Source organism: Trichomycterus rosablanca, chromosome 9, assembly GCF_030014385.1.
Source record: "Trichomycterus rosablanca isolate fTriRos1 chromosome 9, fTriRos1.hap1, whole genome shotgun sequence".
Lineage (NCBI taxonomy): Eukaryota > Metazoa > Chordata > Actinopteri > Siluriformes > Trichomycteridae > Trichomycterus > Trichomycterus rosablanca.
The window spans coordinates 38,683,548-38,703,026 of NC_085996.1; the positions used below are offsets into that span (position 1 = coordinate 38,683,548).

The following is a 19,479-nucleotide window of genomic DNA, read 5'->3' on the forward strand; positions in this document are numbered from 1 at the left end:
ACCCAGGGGTGGGCAATTACATTTTTCAAGAAACTGGGACTGTTGTGGAGGGCCGGACCAATAGGGCGAACTTAATTCTACCCAATATTAATTTTATCTCTTTATAAAAAGCAGTAAATTGTACAGTTCTGGTAAGCTGTTACTGTTTAGATGTTACAAACAGAAAATGAGAAGTAGGCAGAGTAAAAACATCAACATTATTTCACTATTTCATCAACTACTCACAAAATGTGCAGGTTTTTAAACTTTACACAAAGTTTTTTGCTATTTTGTTTGGAGTCTAATCACCTCATTTGCTGTTTTTTAGTCCTTTGTTATTGTTGGATATTCTTTTAAAAATCACAAAGCTGGTCCTGACTGCGTCAGTTCTGAATGTGTTAGTAAAAAATGTGTCTTTGTAAAAAAAAGTCCTTGTTGCTTTTGCAGTTTAGTTAGCAAAGCTTCAGGTGTTCTTGTATTTCTCTGTTTAGTAGCGTAACAGCGATTTAGAGCCTATATTGTGATCCTTAAACAGCTTTACATCTGACTTCAGTAAATAAATACTTCAGAAGTTCGTGTCTTGTTAAATCACACTCAGTTCTGTTCACCGAAAACGAAACTTACGGAAATTTAAAGAAAAAAGAAGAAGAAACAATCCTGTTGTATTGCATGTATGTTGTTCATTTATTTACGTCTGAATTTAATTGCCACTGACCTCATGCAGGCCGGTTGGGGGTGGCCGTACAATGCCCAGGTCTGGTTTACCCGTTTTCGGTACACGCAGGGAGATGTTAACTGTGTTAGCTTAGTAAACTAAAACTGTGGCGTCGATGGCGTAATCTCTGTCTTTAAGTCGAGCGTCTAAATCTTATTCTCAGCCTTATGAGCTCCATGTCGTTTTAGAATCCTCTCTACCGAGGCAGCTGATCAGGTAGGCAGTAGGTTTAAATTCCAAAAAAAACACTAGAAATCTTTCATTCGTACTTCTAGTTAAATAAAGATTAAAAGGTTCAGCAAATCAGATTTTTGTTTTTACTGCATTCTGGAAATATTTAATAGGGTTTTAATAGGGTTTGTACCTCAGTGAGGTGATTAAAAATACATTTTTAATGAACCACACCATCCAGTCAGGACCATCCAAACCAGTTTTATATAATGTATAATACAGCCTGCATTATAGCGCCTTCCTCTGCCATCTACATTCATTTCCTCTGACCCTTATAGTCTCTTTCTCTCCTGCTAATTATGGTGCTGCAGCGAGCAGCCAAAGATCATCTCCACGCTCGTACCTAATTGAAAATATAAAACCGTCCACTCTGGCACGTCCTTGGCTATTTTGGCAGGTTTTAGTCAGAGCGTCCCGCGGGAGCTGTGAAAAGCGTGTCACTTCGTCAAAGCCTGGCTCCTCGTGCCTGGCAGGAGGCGAGACGACCCGCTGCGGCCAATCTGGCCTTCGCCCAAAACCGGTAGGCGCGTCTAGCCGCGGCGACGTGTCCTTACCTGAATCCTCTGGAGGGCAGCGGAGACCTCCTGGATGCTGTGCGGTGAGTCGAAGCACTTGGCGGTGGAGATGTTGGCGTTGACCAGCCACTGGCGGAAGTCGCGCATGGAGGAGCGGAATCGCTGCTCCAGGAGCTTCTCCTTGTTCTGACATTCGCGGGCCGCTCGGAGGCTGAGGCTGGCGCGACACGAGGAGAGACAGAGGGTGAGCAGAGAGGTAAGCAGACATCTGTTTTAATAAACGGGTTCTCTCCGAGGAAACGCAGGGGCATCCAAAAAATTGAAAACGCTGCAAAACACACACAGAACCTGCACGCATCGGCCGGAATTCTGATGAGGCCGGGATTCAGCGGGCAGTCAGATGAAGGCACGACGGGAGGTTTGTGGGGTTTATTAGGAGGTAAAATAAATAAATAAGTACATAAAATAATTCCATGCTAAGGAAGGCAGACGGCTCGGCTCAGGAGCTGGTCTCATCAGGCAAACCAAGCCTTAAAGCACTGATTCACAATCTAGAATTAAATACTATGTACGGGCAGCACTGATATTACAAGCACTGATATTATTTTTTTTTATTGATATAAGCACATCACACCTCCCTCAAGGTACTTTAATTTTCTTCCACCATCCAAAATGTGCAGAAGATAAAATAGCCATGCTGGTTTTGGGTGAGTGAATAAATGTTAAGATGTATTTGAAATCCCAGCTCTGGTGTCCTAGTGTGTTTTACCGCTGTGCCACCTGAGTTTTCTCACTTTTATATGTTGGTTATAAGGATTGAGGGTGTAGGAGGAGTAATCGGTCGTGTCTGAGAGACTGAGAGACGCTTATAGTCCGGGTTTAGCTCCATCTGATTTCCACCTGTCTGGACGCTCAAAGAAGCTTTCAGGGGAAGAAGATTTTCATGTGATGATGATGTGAAAGCAGCGGCGCATCAGTGGCTACTCGCTCAACCAAAAACATTATTTGTTCCTGACGGCATTAAAAAGTCGGTACGACGCTGGAAAAACGCATCGGAGGGTGACGATGTAGAAAAGTGATGGAGATTGTTTTTAAAAATCTTAATAAATAAGGTTTACCATGGTATATAAAGTACACACCACTTTCACACATGCTACAAGCGAGCACAGTTCCATGCTCATGTTGCGCTTTTATTATATTAGGAGGCTTAAAGTGTTGGATTCTGTTTCCTTCGTGAATAAAGTGATTATCTTTAATTATAATGTTAATAATATATATTCAGTAGCCTGAAGTTAAATGCAGAGTTGAAGGTATTTAGTGATGTTCTGTCCACTAGTGTAGCTATATTACTAGTGTAAAATACTTAATTTACTTATTATTCAAGCTGATACGAGTCGGCTGATGCACTGCGCCCATATTAACCCTACATAACTTCCCTTACTTGTTTATTAATACAGGTATGATTTCAAAAGCGCACTTCCTAACACGTCCTGTTTCATTTCAGTCCATTAGGGAACATCATAATTCTGTAAATAACTTCATTTCCCCACTGAACTGCGAGTTCGTTTTTTTAATTCCCGGATCGAGGTTCGGATTCATTTTGCATGAACTGAATGAATTATTAATCAAGCCGTGCACTAGCAGCTGTGCTAGGTGGTCTCGTCTTATTTATTCCCCCCCTCTTTATCCGGATCTCATCATCAGCTCTGTACATTACTGTATAAATGCATCTGTGTCTAATTAATTTTCATTTCATTTTTAATTACTGATTCATTCTCATCCGGGTCACTGTGAGAAACACTGGGCCCAAGGAATATACCTTGAAGGGGACAACAATCCACTATTTGCTGATTCTGTACACTTACATGCCAAATTAAAGCAGTCAGTCCATCTTGTGCGTGCTTTTATGAACGTCGATGGAATATGGGGTATTCTGAGGAAACCCACACAGACTGTAACTGAACCTACTCAAGTCCTCTCAGCTTTTACTCCATCAGCTCTTATTATTCATTACCATACAGTGGGGCCAAAAAGTATTTGGTCAGCCACTGATTGTGCAGGTTCTCCTACTTAGAAAGATGAGAGAGGTCTGTAATTTTCATCATAGCTACACTTCAACTATGAGAGACAAAATGAGAAAAAAATCCAGGAAATCACATTGTAGGATTTTTAAAGAATTTATTTGTAAATTATGGTGGAAAATAAGTATTTGGTCAATAACAAAAGTTCAACTCAATACTTTGTAACATGACCTTTGTTGGCAATGACAGAGGTGAAACGTTTCCTGTAAGTCTTCACCAGGTTTGCACACACTGTAGCTGCTATTTTGGCCCATTCCTCCATGCAGATCTCCTCTAGAGCAGTGGTGTTTTGGGGCTGTCGCTGGGCAACACGGACTCCACAAATTTTCTATGGGGTTGAGGTCTGGAGACTGGCTAGGCCACTCCAGGACCTTGAAATGCTTTTTACGGAGCCACTCCTTCGTCGCCCGAGCGGTGTGTTTGGGATCATCGTCATGCTGGAAGACCCAGCCACGTTCCATCCTCAATGCTCTCACTGATGGAAGGAGGTTTTGGCTTAAAATCTCACGATACATGGTCCCGTTCATTCTTCCCTTAACACGGATCAGTCGTCCTGTCCCCTTTGCAGAAAAACAGCCCCAAAGCATGATGTTTCCACCCCCATGCTTCACAGTAGGTATGGTGTTCTTGGGTTCTTCTTCCTCCAAACACGACGAGTTGAGTTCTTACCAAAAAGTTCCATTTTGGTTTCATCTGACCACATGATATTCTCCCAATCCTCTTCTGGATCATCCATATGCTCTCTGGCAAACTTCAGACGGGCCTGAACATGTACTGGCTTAAGCAGGGGGACACGCCTGGCACTGCAGGATTTGAGTCCCTCTCGGCGTAGTGTGTTACTGATGTTAGCCTTTGTTACTTTGGTCCCAGCTCTCTGCAGGTCATTCATCAGGTCCCTCCGTGTAGTTCTGGGATGTTTGCTCACCGTTCTCATGATCATTTTGACCCCACGGGATGAGATCTTGACCCCAAGGGAGATTATCAATGGTCTTGTATGTCTTCCATTTTCTTACAATTGCTCCTACAGTTGATTTATTCACACCAACCTGCTTGCCTATTGTAGATTCACTCTTCCCAGCCTGGTGCAGGTCTACAATTTTCTTCCTGGTGTCCTTCGACAGCTCTTTGGTCTTGGCCATGGGTGAGTTTGGAGTCTGACTGTTTGAGGCTGTGGACAGGTGTCTTTTATACAGATAAGGAGGTCAAACAGGTGCCATTAATACAGGTAACGAGTGGAGGACAGAAGAGCTTCTTAAAGAAGAAGTTACAGGTCTGTGAGAGCCAGAAATCTTGCTTGTTTGTTATTGACCAAATACTTATTTTCCACCATAATTTACAAATAAATTCTTTAAAAATCCTACAATGTGATTTCCTGGATTTTTTTTTCTCATTTTGTCTCTCATAGTTGAAGTGTAGCTATGATGAAAATTACAGACCTCTCTCATCTTTCTAAGTAGGAGAACCTGCACAATCAGTGGCTGACTAAATACTTTTTGACCCCACTGTATATAAAATAAACCAAACCATTTGATTAGGCTGGTTTCTTGAGATGGGATTGTCACACACGTACGAGACCAAGGAGGACGAACCCACTATGCGGCTTGCTTAACCAAGTCAAAGCTACACCGCAGCTAAAGAGTCGCAACAAAAAATGAAACTACTCAATAAAAGGTGGCCAAAATAACGAAAATAGGTAAATAAATATGAGCCGGATAAAATTCGCAGTGCAGGAGTGATAGAACAGATAGACGAGAGCATTAGTGGAGTATGGGATATCCCATTCCAAAAGCTCGTCCAGAAAACTCAGGTGGCCATGTGCTCACCCGACAAGGACATCAGGGGCACGCGCATACCCAGGAAAGTTGTAAACAATTAGCCAAAAAAGGTGAAAAGTTATTACAGCAGAAGCTACTCAGTCCACCAGTGTGTGATAGATCACATTTTTGGAAAAATGAGATTAAAAAAGAGGAACTTTATGGACATGGTATATGTGGAATAAGTGGTAGTCCTTCACCTGTATTTTTTATTTATGTGGCAATAAAAGAATAATGAAACATTACGAATTCCCGTCTAATTAATGTGCTCGTGTGTGAAGAGGTTAACAGTCTACTGCACCAGGTACAAACACATCCCTCCGTCTAATACTAAGCAAAGCCCTGCATTAATGTTGGACTCCGATGGAACCCGTGGGCCCTAACGATGTCACAAGGCATTAAAAGCAGCTCTGCATTTGTAAACATGTACTATAGTAATTGTTTCAGCCAGACTTTGTGAGCTAGAGGAGGAGACAACGTTGGAATGCAGACAAGATGTGGTACATATCATTTAATCATTGATCTGTGATCATAATTTTCACCCTTGACCTACAACTGCAGATGTTTGGAAGACGGCTTCATTACTGGTTTGTTATCACACCAGTTCCCAACGAACTTTGGATAAAAAAGCGTCTGATAAATGCCAAAAAATGTAGTATTTAAGAGGGTCAGACCCTTCCAATCACCCCGTACTTCGAACCTTGCCTGAACCAGTGGTACCAGAGGCAGTGGTAGCCTAGTGGTTAAGGTACTGGACTAGTAATCATAAGGTCGCTGGTTCAAGCCACACCAGTGTCAGGTTGCCACTGTTGGGCCCCTGAGCAAGGCCCTTAACCATCAATTGCAGTACTGTAAGTCTATTTTAATAAAAGCATCTGCTAAATGCTAAAAATGTAAATGAATGCTTACGTCAGCTAGTATCTACGTTTTGCCTGAAGTTACAGTTTAGATAACTAACAACCCAACAAACTGCTTTTTTTTTTAAAGCTTTTTTTGGGTTGAGAGGGGTCCAAGTATTAATAAGGAGGGACAGACCCTTCCAATCCACCCAGTAATTTGAATCAAGTCACACCACTGCCAGGTTGTCACTGTTGGGCCCTTCAGCAAGGCCCTTAACCCTCCATTGCTTTGGATAAAAAAGCATCTGCTAAATGCCTGTACATGAATGCTTACGTCAGCAGTTTTTACCTTTTTTGGGTTGGGAGGAGGGGGGTCCAAGTATTAATAAGGAGGGTCACACCCTTCTAATCCACCCCATAATTTAAATCATGACAGGACCAATGGTATCAGAGGCAGTGGTAGCTCAGTGATTAAGGTACTGGACTAGTAATCAAAAGGTCGCTGGTTCAAGCCACAACATTGCCAGGTTGTCACTGTTGGACCCTTCAGCAAGGCCCTTAACCCTCCATTGCTTACAATGCAATATAAATGAATGATTATGTCAGCTAGTGTCTACATTTGCCTGTAGTTACAATTCAGCTAACTAATGACCCAACAAACTGCTCTTTTTACCTTTTTTTTGGGTTGGAGGGGGTCCAAGTGTTAATAAGGAGGGTCAGGCCCTTCCAATCGGCCCGTAATTCAAACCACGCCTGGACCAGTGGTACCAAGTAGCTCAGTAGTTAAGGTACTGGGCTAGTAATCACAAGGTTGCTGGTCCTTTACCATCTGTTGCTTGAACTGTACTCAGTGACGAGTGTAAGCCGCCTCGGATACAAGCGTGTGCTAAATGCCGCACATGTAAATGTTAACGGTACAACTTGTCAGGCATGCCGTGCAAGTAAACACACCCGACCAATCACAGCCCTGACGGTGTAAACTGTGTGAAATGTGTTTCCGCTGGAGTGGAACGGCACTTGGAATGTAGCTGGACACGGTACGTATAAACACGCGCCGGTGTGGGAGGCTGTGCAGAACTCAGAATGGGACACACCAAACACCCAACAAATCGTAGCTTAACATACAGTAATGTGTGTGTACCAGGGTGCAGGAAGGTGTGTGTGTGTTCACGTGTGTGTGTGTGTGTGTGTGTACACGAGTTTCACCTGTTGTGCAGTTTGATGAGGGCGCTGACCCGCTCTGACTGAGGGCCCAGGTCACTCGAATATCCACACAGCTCATTGAGCTGAGTCTTCAGCTTCTCCTCCATTACTTCTGCTGTCTGAAGACCTTCCAGAACCCCCTGTTACACACACACACACACACACACACACACACACACACACACACACACACACACACACAGCAGTTAAGAGATGAGAATCAGCAGGGAGCACAAGCTTGCCAGATTAAAATTTTAATTTCCGTTATCCGCACCGAGATGCCGATACGACACACACACACACACACACACACACGCACACACACACATACGCACACAGCTCCATTCAGCCTGTGGGGCTCCACAAGAGCTCTTCTGTTTTCACGCAGAATGAGTACAGCGGGAAAGAGTGCTGAGCTCCTCTCCTCGTCCGTGAGCATGCCTGAGATTGTGCAGAGGCAGAGTCATGCCTCTTCCTCCTCCTCCTCGTATTTCCCTCTCCGCTGCGGACGCTCTCCAGGAACCAGCCGGGGAAGCGCTTTCCTTTCTGCACGACGAGTTCTCCTCCTCTCTCCTCTACTGAACTGACTCTCTCCTCCTCTTCCTCCTCACACTCCTCCTATAGCTCGTACTTCATCGGTCGCTCTCCCACCCCCGTCTTACACACGCATGTGTGTACGGTGTCTCTCGCCCTATCTCTATCTCTCCCGCCCTCCCTCCCTCGCTGGGAATCAGCTGTCAGATGTCGGAGAGCTGCGCAAACAAGCATGTAACACAAACAAGCCTGGACACCGGAAGAGAGAGAGAGAGGGGAAATATGAGAGAGCGAGAGTGGAGAGCGAGAGTGGAGAGAGAGTGAGAGAGAGTAGAGAACGGCGGGTTTGTGAAAATGATCCCAAAAAAAGAAGAAAAAAAAGGAAAGCAGAGCTCTGGAATCCCATCTGCTGTTCTTAAACACGCCACCACCAACCCCACCACCACCTCAACCCCACCACCACCACCACCACAACCACCACAACCACCGCCGCTGCTTGTGTGAATGATCTGGACGGATAGAAGAGGTGGAGACCCGAAACACACGCAGGGATCGAGGAACAAAGTTGAAGTAACCATCACAGTTGTCATTTAAATGTTTTAAAAATGCTCCACTTACCATATAGAAACAATTACTGACTGTAGTCCATCTGTTTCTCTGCATGCTTTGTTAGCCGCCTTTCATGCTGTTCTTCAATGGTCAGGACCACCACAGGACCACCACAGAGCAGGTATTATTTAGGTGGTGGATCATTCTCAGCACTGCAGTGACACTGACATGGTGGTGGTGTGTTAGTGTGTGTTGTGCTGGTATGAGTGGATCAGACACAGCAGCGCTGTCACTGCTGGACTGAGAATAGTCCACCAACCAAAAACATCCAGCCAACAGCGCCCCGTGGGCAGCGTCCTGTGACCACTGATGAAGATCTAGAAGACGACCGACTCAAACAGCAGCAATAGATGAGCGATCGTCTCTGACTTCACATCTACAAGGTGGACCGACTAGGTAGGAGTGTCTAATAGAGTGGACAGTGAGTGGACACGGTGTTTAAAAACTCCAGCAGCGCTGCTGTGTCTGATCCACTCATACCAGCACAACACACACTAACACACCACCACCATGTCAGTATCACTGCAGTGCTGAGAATGATCCACCACCTAAATAATACCTGCTCTGTGGTGGTCCTGTGGGGGTCCTGACCATTGAAGAACAGCATGAAAGGAGCTAACAAAGCATGTAAAGAAACAGATGGACTACAGTCAGTAATTGTAGAACTACAGAGTGTTTCTATATGGTAAGTGGAGCTGATAACATGGACAGTGAGTGTAGAAACAAGGAGGTGGTTTTAATGTTGTGGCTGAATTCATGTGTTTCAGCCACAACAGGAGTAATAAATCAATTATATATAGAAAATGATATGCTTCCAACTTTGGAGCAACAGTTTAGGGAAGGTCCTTTACTTTCTCAGCATGACTGTGCCCCTGTGCACAAAGCAAGATCTATCGAGAAACTCCAACACACTGTCCTGCCCAGAGCCCTGACCTCAGCCTCACACAGCTTTGGAATGAACTGGAACATCAACTGAGGCTTTTTTGACCAACATCAGTGCCCAGCCATACACGTGCCATTTTAAAAGAGCGGCTGTTGTTATAACTAAGAACATATAGAGGTCAGTGTATTTTAATAACACGCCAGACAGGCTCACGATCAAGTGTCCAGATACTAAATGTTCTATACATACATTTACATTCTCTGCATTTAGCAGACGTCTTTATCTTAAGCGACTTACAGTAGAGTTACAGTACACAGTCTGAGTGATTATGAGATTAGAGTCTTACTCAAGGGTCCAACCGCAGCGAGACAGTGGTGGGGCTTGACCCAGCGACCTTCCGATTACTAGTTCAGCACTTAAACCACTAGGCCTATGACTTGCCAAACATCAGTAAATAAAAATCAGTAAATAAAATAATTCATTAATTCATTTTCTTAACCGCTCATCCAATTAGGGTCGCGGGGGCTGCTGGAGCCTGTCCCAGCTTTTCAATGGGCGCAAGGCACACAGGATAAACAATGCAACAACAAATATGGTCCAGATCAGATCATACACCCCTATACGGGCGGCACCGTGGCTAAGTGGGTAGCACTGTCGCCTCACAGCAAGAAACTCCCGGGTTCGATCCCCAGGTGGGGCGGTCCGGGTCCTTTCTGTGTGGAGTTTGCATGTTCTCCCCGTGTCTGTGTGGGTTGACGTTAAAACCCTAATAAACAGACACCCCTATACTACACAACTTGCAAGTTCTATTTGTGTAAAGAATTTATTAAATGCAATTCGCAACAGCTGAGAAAACTACGCACCGTAAATGTGAAATAAGAGCCATAAATTATAAAATAAAGAAAAAATTAGCCCATTTTAGAGTAAACAAACTTATATAGTCAAAGTTATAAAGTATGACGATGCCAGGCAAGTATTTATTCTACCCAACAACACGCAGATAAGCATCGGTGTTATAACTGCAGCCATGAATTCATATCCTGAACTGTCTCAAAAATCTAAGCACCGACCATCATCTAAAAATTTAATAAGAGCCCACGCCGGCGTCTCCTCTCTCTCTCCATCCCTCCCTGCATCCCTTCCCCAGTTACCTTGGCGACGGTCCATCCCTCCACGGCGGCCGCTCCGCTGTTCCTCCTCTCGGAGCGCTTCAGACCGTCGCTCCACTCCTTCAGCTGCCGCTCCAGCCGCTCCATCTCCTCCTCCAGCTGCTCGGCGAGCCGCCGGCGCTCGTGCTCGGCTCCGGTCGCCACGGAGACCGCGGTCTCCAGGGTGTCGCGGGCCCTCAGAGCCTGCCCCTCCCACTGCTGCAGGGCTCGGGCCAGCGCCAGCACCTCTCCATCCATCAGCTCGCAGCCCGCCGCCGCCGTCAGCCTACAGGCGCTCTCTGCGCACATCCGCACTCGCCGCAGCCTCTCGCGCCCTTCGCGAGCGCCCTGCGCCACCAGCTCCTGCCACAAGGAGGGAGGAGAGAGAATGAGCGAGCGGCGGAGAGGACGGGATGGAGGAACGGAGGGAGGGAGGGAGGGAGAGAGTGAGGGAGCTAGTGAGGGAGGGTGGGAGAGAGGGCGAGTTTAAATCAGACAGAGGGAGGGTGAGAGCAGTGGTGATTCTGGAGCTATAGAAATATGATGGCCAATGAGCAGCCAAAGCAGTTAACAAAGATAAAATGAAACATAGGTTATTTTTTTAAATAAGGTTTATTTTTATTTAAATAAAAAGCACCGATTGGGATTCATCAACAAACTAAAGTGATGAAAGTATTTAAAATGTAAATTGCTGAGAGGTTTCATTCATTCACCTTCAGTAACATTATTCTGATATTATTCAGTCACAGTGAGTCTGTAAACCACTGATAGACAGACAGATTGACAGACAGACAGATATATAGACCAATAGCTAGACAGACAGACAGATAGACAAATAGACAAACAGGAAGACATATAGACAGACATAGATATACTGTAGATAGATAGATAAGACATAAAAACAGATAGACAAACAGAATGACAGACAGACATACAGATTATATATAGATTATAGACAGAAAGACAGACAAATGGACAAACAGAAAGACAGACAGACATACAGATTATAGAGAGATAAATATACAGACACAGATTATATAAAGATAGATTATAAATAGACAGACAGACAGATTATAGACAGAATATAGATCGATAGATAGACAGACTATAAACAGATAGACAGATAGACAAACAGACAAACAGGCAGACATAGACAGACAGATATAAATAGATAGATAGACAGACAGAAAGACAGACAGATTATGGATAGATAGATTATAAATAGACAGAAAGACAGACAGATGGACAGACAGAAAGACAGACAGATTTTATATATATATATATATATATATATGTGTGTGTGTGTGTGTGTCTGCCAATCAATTTCAGGGCAAAAAACTGGCACATTCACTCACATACTGACAACTTAGGGGGCATCAAAGCTTCCAATTCACCCTGAAAATACTTTTTTTGAGAGAAGAGTACACAGAGAAATGTAGAGATGGTGACCAGAGACCAGAGAGGTTTAAAATCCAGTTCTGTAGGACCCTGGAGCTGTGCATCACCTACAGGTACAGTAGAAGTGAAAAGTTCACACACACATGTAGGGGAAATCTACGGTACTCCCAAAAGATGATGGCTAGCACTTGCTTCCTCTTTTCAGAGGGATTTGATGACGAGCTGTAACTACTCTACACGTCTGATTTTTACTAAGAATGTTTGGCGTGGATTCCTGTGTGGCCAATCAGACGTCAGGAGTAGCCAGTGCCACCCAGACACGCCTGTCCTCTGTCTCTGCCCTCAGGTAGAAAACAGAGAGAGTCTGACTGAACAAGACAAAGTGAGCGAGAGGAAAATCAGGGGAGGTAAAGACGTTACGGTGAGGCGCGTGATAGATCCAGCGCGTGACGGGAGCCACGACCATTTATCCTTCGCCTCTCGTTAGCGCCTGCCTTTCAGCAATTTCCTTCTCTCTGTGTCACTCTTCATGATTTATGATCCTCCTCCCGTCTCACGTCCTCCGTCTCCTTCTCTCTCTCTTTTAATCTCTCGCTCTCGTGATTAAAGGACGGGTTCAGTGTTTGTCAACCTCGCGTCTATTTACAACGTCTGTGCCGATGGCTTGTGTACAGATCACAGATCTCACTCATTTATTAAAAGACGCGCTCTCCACTGGAAATGGAAACACAGGTGGGGTTTTTTATGTTGAAACTATGGACAGGGCGCCAATCTAGCTGCAGCGCTTCGGGTAATCCACAAGACATAGCCAGTCATGTCTGTGTAGACTCCCAGCTGGCCAATAGCACTAATGAAATTCGAACCTGGGTCACTGTGGTGGTGTGCTAGCGTAATAGAATGAATGCTTTTGTTAATTCTCAGTACATGTACAGCAGTTCCTCAAAACTCAACGTCAGTCGGTTCTGGGAGTGGCGTCGAGTTTTAAAGACGTTGAGTTTCAAAGTATTTTTTTATATAAGGATGTTTGGGAAACCTGTTAATGCGTCCATGGTCCCGTGGAGCTGCAGATATTTTAGTCTCATGTATAATAATGAGGTTGTTTTTGACACGTATACACTGAAAATAACACAAATATAATATAAACACACTGAAATACAATTAAAAACAGTTAAAAATCAATAAAAATACAATAAAAGCTGCACTTTAGTTTTACTTCTTTATTGTTTCCTAACGCTTCTTAATGGTGGAGATGATTGATGTTGGAATATTCCGTTTAGTACCAGCGCATTCACATGAGAAGTGAGAGACAAAACCGCTTTTGCACCGCTGTGCCGTTATTTCCTATGAAGTGTGACAGCGGTGCACAAAACTTAACGTGACTTATTGAGGAATGTGATTAGTGGAGGAACTTATGAGCAGTAATAATGAAGAGAAGTTTAGTGCTCCTGTCTCCTTCTTTTACTACATTAAACCACGTTAAGCTTTATTTTCAACCAGAAGCGTTTTAGACTCTGGGAGAAGCTGATTCTGATTCTCACCATTTCTCAGAAGCTGGAGCTGTAACACAAGTTTAAAAGTGAAACAGGGAGGAAAATCCAGATAAACACAGATACATGTGGAGCTGTAACCCTGGATCTGACGCTTATTCCACACTAATGCAGATTTGTCTCATATTCACACTTTGATGACGTTTAAATTTCTCGACGCCCTTTGAGTATAGGGGACGTGGCGTTACAAGGCACCACTGTATGTGTAAATGAGACCAGAAATCTGCACAATCCATACTCTCAGGGATGACACTACTGTTCCAGAAGCAGTTTAATACATTTGTGGCCTCTTTGTATTTTTTAATCTACGGTTGGTTGATTCTAAAGATACGGAGGGCCGAGTGTAATCCGAAAACCACTAATAAACAGACGTGTCAGAAATATAAAGCTGCTGGAACACGGATAATCCCGTCCACAATCAAGCAAGTTTGACATCTGCGTGGACTGAGAAGCTGTTGTGCAAGAAAGAACCCGTCAATTTGTGGTGGTTCTTGGATTAGATCTGAAGGTCTGGACGAATTTCCACTCATCACAGGATGACAGTTTGGGTTTTATTCCTTAACATGAGATCACCGTTTCATTTTTATATATATACACATAACATTAAAACCACCTCCTTGTTTCTACACTCACTGTCCATTTTATCAGCTCCACTTACCATATAGAAGCACTCTGTAGTTCTACAATTACTGACTGTTACTGCTTTGTTACCCCCTTTCATGCTGTTCTTCAATGGTCAGGACCCCCACAGAGCAGGTATTATTTAGGTGGTGGATGATTCTCAGCACTGCAGTGACACTGACATGGTGGTGGTGTGTTAGTGTGTGTCGTGCTGGTATGAGTGGATCAGACACTGTGTCCACTCACTGTCCACTCTATTAGACACTCCTACCTAGTCGGTCCACCTTGTAGATGTAAAGTCAGAGACGATCGCTCATCTATTGCTGCTGTTTGAGTCGGTCATCTTCTAGACCTTCATCAGTGGTCACAGGACGCTGCCCACGGGGCGCTGTTGGCTGGATATATTTGGTCGGTGGACGATTCTCAGTCCAGCAGTGACAGTGGGTTGTTTAAAAACTCCAGCAGCGCTGCTGTGTGTGATCCACTCATACCAGCACAACACACACTAACACACCACCACCATGTCAGTGTCACTGCAGTGCTGAGAATGATCCACCACCCAAATAATACCTGCTCTGTGGGGGTCCTGACCATTGAAGAACAGCATGAAAGGGGGTAACAAAGCATGTAGAGAAACAGATGGACTACAGTCAGTATTTGTAGAACTACAAAGTGCTTCTATATGGTAAGTGGAGCTGATAAAATGGACAGTGAGTGTCAAAACCCTTACATTCTTCCCTCAGGTGACATCACGTACGTCAAATCACATTTTAAATACACACTCATTGTGCTATTCATGTAATCACTAATGTACGAACGGTGCCGCTATAATGGTCGGCCAAACAGACGGTAGACAGTTCAGTAAGAGTATGCCAGCGGGTATGAAGATGGTCCAACATTAGTTACATTAGTTTTCTATATTTAGCTTAGTAAATCAGGAGAACGTTTTCTTTTATTTCTCCTACGTTCTCTTCTCTCGACCTTCTGCTTCACTTAATCTCAATATTTAACACAATACATGTGCTTCAGAATGAGCTTCAGCTTTATAACTACACATCTTATATTTCTATTCTTTTTCCCTCCTGCAAACAGACTCTCAAACTCACCCCAGTAAATAAATGTACCATTAAACAGATCAATATCTTCTCACATCTTTTTTCTCACACATTTTCACTGTCCAGTCCAGTCCAGATGACCAGTTCATACTCTCCACGATCAATAACAAAAAGTGGTAATGGAACACTGACGGGGAGGATTTATGGTTCCAGGTGGGTTATTAATCTTCTGAGCTTCATTCATAGCTTAATGTTCGATGTCTATAAAACCTTTTGAGCTTCAGGAGCTTCTGATTAGATTACAGATGGCAGTTTGTATTAGGAATTGATCAGTAGTGACTATGTAAATAATAGGACTGATTAAATGGGAATTAAGAATGTTATTACAGCTTATTTAGAATAAAAAATCAGTCTAATGCCAATCTAGTGGTGTAGAAAGTATTAAAGTACAAGTATGGGCGATCCCCAGGTGGGGCGGTCCGGGTCCTTTCTGTGTGGAGTTTGCATGTTCTCCCCGTGTCTGTGTGGGTTTCCTCCGGGTGCTCCGGGTTTCCTCCCACAGTCCAAAGACGTGCAAGTGAGGTGAATTGGAGATACAAAATTGTCCATGACTGTGTGACTTTGTGAACGGATGAATGTTGTGTAATGAGTAACTACCGTTCCTGTCATGAATGTAACCAGAGTGTAAAACATGACGTTAAAATCCTAATAAACAAACAAACAAATCCCATTTTCCTCCCGATTTAGCGCAGTCAGTTTGTCTTCCGCTGCTGAGGGATACCCGATTGCATCTGAGGAGAGCACGTCGCTGCCCGCGCCTCTTCTCGCCCCTGTATTCTGCACAGGCGTCTCTTCCGCCAATCAGGGTACATACACAGCGTATGAAGACCCACACATAGTCCGGTCCCCTCCCTGCAGATACGGTGGCCAATTACAATCTGCTCCAGGCACTGCCAATTATGCATGTCACATGGCGCCCGGCATCGCTGAGTTTCGAACCGAGGGGTTCAGAATCTATTTATTTGTTTATTAGGATTTTAACGTCATGTTTTACACTGTGGTTACATTCCTAACAGAACAGGTAGTTACTCATTACACAAGATTCATCACTTCTCTAGTTTAATATCGAACACAGTCGTGGACAATTTTGTATCACCAGTTCACCTCACTTGCACGTCTTTGGACTGTGGGAGGAACCGGAGCTCCCGGAGGAAACCCACGCAGACATGTGGAGAACATGCAAACTCCACACACCTGGGGATCGAACCCAGGACGTTCTTGTCGTGAGGCGACAGTGCTCACTTGTACTTCTACTTCCAATACTTAAGTACATATAATATCAGAAAATTACTTTCGATACTTAAGTACATTAAACACTTATACTTCAATATGACTTTTACTCAGTCATATTCTAAGAGGTTATTTCTGTCAAAGTAAATATCTGGTAAATTACTCGTACTTTTATATTTTATACACTACTGTAAATGTCACCTTTAAAAATCTATTAAACAACAGAATAAAACACACACACACACACACTGTGACAGTATACAGTCTGAGCAATTGAGGGTTGAGAGCCTTGCTCAAGGGCCCAAAAGCAGCAAACTGGCAGCGGCGGGGCTTGAACCAGCGACCTTTTGATTACTAGTCGAGTACCTTAACCGCTAGGCTACAACTGCCCTATTATGACATTATGACCACCATTCTAATACAGTGTTGGCCCCCCTTTTGCTGCCCCATACGTAACAAACTGTGATGCTCTGTGTATTCTGACACCTTTCTATCAGAACCGGCATGAACGTCTTCAGCAGTCTGAGCTACAGGAGCTCGTCTGTTGGATCGGACCACACGGGCCAGCCTTCGCTCCTCACGTGCATCAATGAGCCTTGGCCGCCCATGACCCTGTCGCCGGTTTACCACTGTTCCTTCCTTGGACCAGTTTTGATAGATACTGACTTTTGGAGATGCTCTGACCCAGTCGTCTAGCCATCACAGTTTGGCCCTCGTCAAACTCGCTCAGATCCTCACGCTCGCCCATTTTTCCTGCTTCTAACATCAACCCCCCCCCCCCCCCCACACACACACACACACTAACAGGTGCCGTGATGAAGAGATAATCAGTGTTATTCACTTCACCTGTCAGTGGTCATAATGTTATGCCTGGTCTGTGTTTGCAACTTGCAATTATGGCTGAATACAATTTAAACAACTGAGGGTTAAGGGCCTTGCTAAGGGGCCCAAACTGAGGCAGTAGTGGGGCTTGAACTGGCAATCTTTTGGTTACTAGTCCAGCACTCATTCTCAGACAACCTCAGCGGTTAAGGTACTGGACCGATAATCAGAAGATTGCTGGTTCAAGCCTCATCACAGCCAAGTTGCCTACTGTCGGGCCCCTGAGCAAGTCCCTTAACCCCCAATAACTTGTATTGTAAGTCGTTTTGGACACAAGTGTCTAAATACCATAGGTGTACATGTACTACACAGCCTGTACATGTGGTGATGGAGAACTTCCACTTTATTCTCACCCGGACTTCCAGCAGCTTCCGCTGAACTGAGGCGGAGTCACCGGTCGGGTCGTAACATCGCTGAAGCTCCTCCCCTTTGGTCATGAGCCAATCGGTGAGCTCTCTCACCGTCGCCACGTATTTCTCATGCTCGAACACGACGCCTTCCGAGAATCTGACTCTCTCCTGCGAAACACAGAGCGGGACGCGTTTAACACCCATCTGATTTCAATCCGTCACACGTTCATCAGCTCCTCGGTGGCGGTCACCTCGGCGGCGGCTCGGACGTCGTCGAACTGAGCCCTGAGTCCGGCCGTCTCCTCCTCTCGGAAGGTGGGGTCTCCGGTGCGCTTGTACAGCTCGGCGGCGCTCTCCTCCAGATAGCACAGCGCCCCCTGGTGGTCCTCCACGTCGGCCGAGAGCAGGCACAGGCGCTCCAGTTGCTTCCTCTTCTCTCTGAGACCCAGCTGAGGTTCCAGAGGTCCCGTCACTTCAGCCTCCACCTCCTCCAACCAGCTTTTCAGCTGGGATCGAGACTCCACAAACAGACCCCACTGACTCACTGTCCACTCCAAACGGCTGGGGGAGCAGACAGAAATACAGTTTTTAAGGTACATCTACCATATAGGAGAACTTTATTGATCTATAGTTCCAGAAACGACTCTCATTAACGTGTTAAATGATATACGGCTGAATATTGACTCTCAGGGAAAATATCAGTTCTGGTTTTACTGGATCTCAGTGCAGCCTTTGACTCCATAGACCTCTAGAATACTGCTGGACAGGTTGGAAAACAGGGTAGGACTTTCTGGGAACAGTCCTTAATTGGTTCAGGTCTTATTCAGAAGACCGGAGTTACGTTGTCACTACTGGCAGCTGTGAATCTGACAGGGTGGCTATGACATGTGGAATCCCCCAGGGATCAGTTCTCGGGCCTCTTCTGTTCAGTGTACCTAACTCAGTGGGTCTACAGTTACTATCTGTTAATTTGTGTCATTTGTTCATGTGTCCACATGTGGAAAGACACACGATTGAACCACAACTGACCAGATGTTCTTGGGTGATGAACCATTTTCAGCACAGCTGTGGCACTTCTGTGAAAATGGGATAGTAAGGGCGCATTCACATGAGATGCGGCTTTGATCAGCGCTTGGTCTGAGCATCAGTGTGGAATAAGCGTCAGATCCAGGGTTACAGCTCCACGTGTATCTGTGTTCATCTGGATTTTCCTCCCTGTTTCACTTTTAAACTTGTGTTACAGCTGGAAGTTCTGAGTAACGGTGAGAATCAGAATCAGCTTCTCCCAGAGTCTAAAACGCTTCTGGTTAAAAAAAAAAAGAAGCTTGTGGCAGCTCAGGTGGCGAAGCAGTAAAACACACGCTAGCACACCGGAGCTGGGATCTCGAAAACATCGTATGGAATCTCAGCTCTGCCATCCGGCTGGGCTGGGCGGCCACATGAACAACGACTGGCCTGTTGTTCATATAGGGGTGGGGTAAGTAGTAAGCCAGTTAGGATCTCCTTTTAACTGATGCAACTACGACCTCTGCTGGCTGATTGATGGCGTCTGCACAGAGTAGAGGAATAATACTGATCAGGGTGTGGCTCTCCGTACACAGGGCTGATCCGCATTAGCACTCGCCTAATGCAGGTGAAAAGACGCAGTCGGGTACTGCACACGTTTCGGAAAGGCTCGCTCTTCTCAATCGGGGCGGGGGTCAGCACCAGTGGAGACAAAGCATAACGCAATCGGATAAAAATTGGACACGATAAAAATGAGGAGACAAAGGGAGAAAATGCATT

General features: G+C 44.9%; 1 protein-coding gene across 5 annotated transcripts in view; it reads right to left on the minus strand.

Annotated features, from left to right (window-relative positions):
- Positions 1 to 19,479, minus strand: part of syne1a (spectrin repeat containing, nuclear envelope 1a) — a 252,167-nt gene that overhangs the window by 136,388 nt on the left and 96,300 nt on the right. For all 5 annotated transcript variants that reach the window (XM_063002393.1, XM_063002390.1, XM_063002389.1 and 2 more), the window contains 5 exons: positions 17,946 to 18,255; positions 17,698 to 17,862; positions 10,555 to 10,914; positions 7,381 to 7,517; positions 1,480 to 1,657 (listed from right to left, as the gene is read on the minus strand). In XM_063002393.1, the coding sequence (XP_062858463.1) occupies positions 1,480 to 1,657; positions 7,381 to 7,517; positions 10,555 to 10,914; positions 17,698 to 17,862; positions 17,946 to 18,255 (1,150 nt within the window). The remainder of the gene's footprint in view (positions 1 to 1,479; positions 1,658 to 7,380; positions 7,518 to 10,554; positions 10,915 to 17,697; positions 17,863 to 17,945; positions 18,256 to 19,479) is intronic.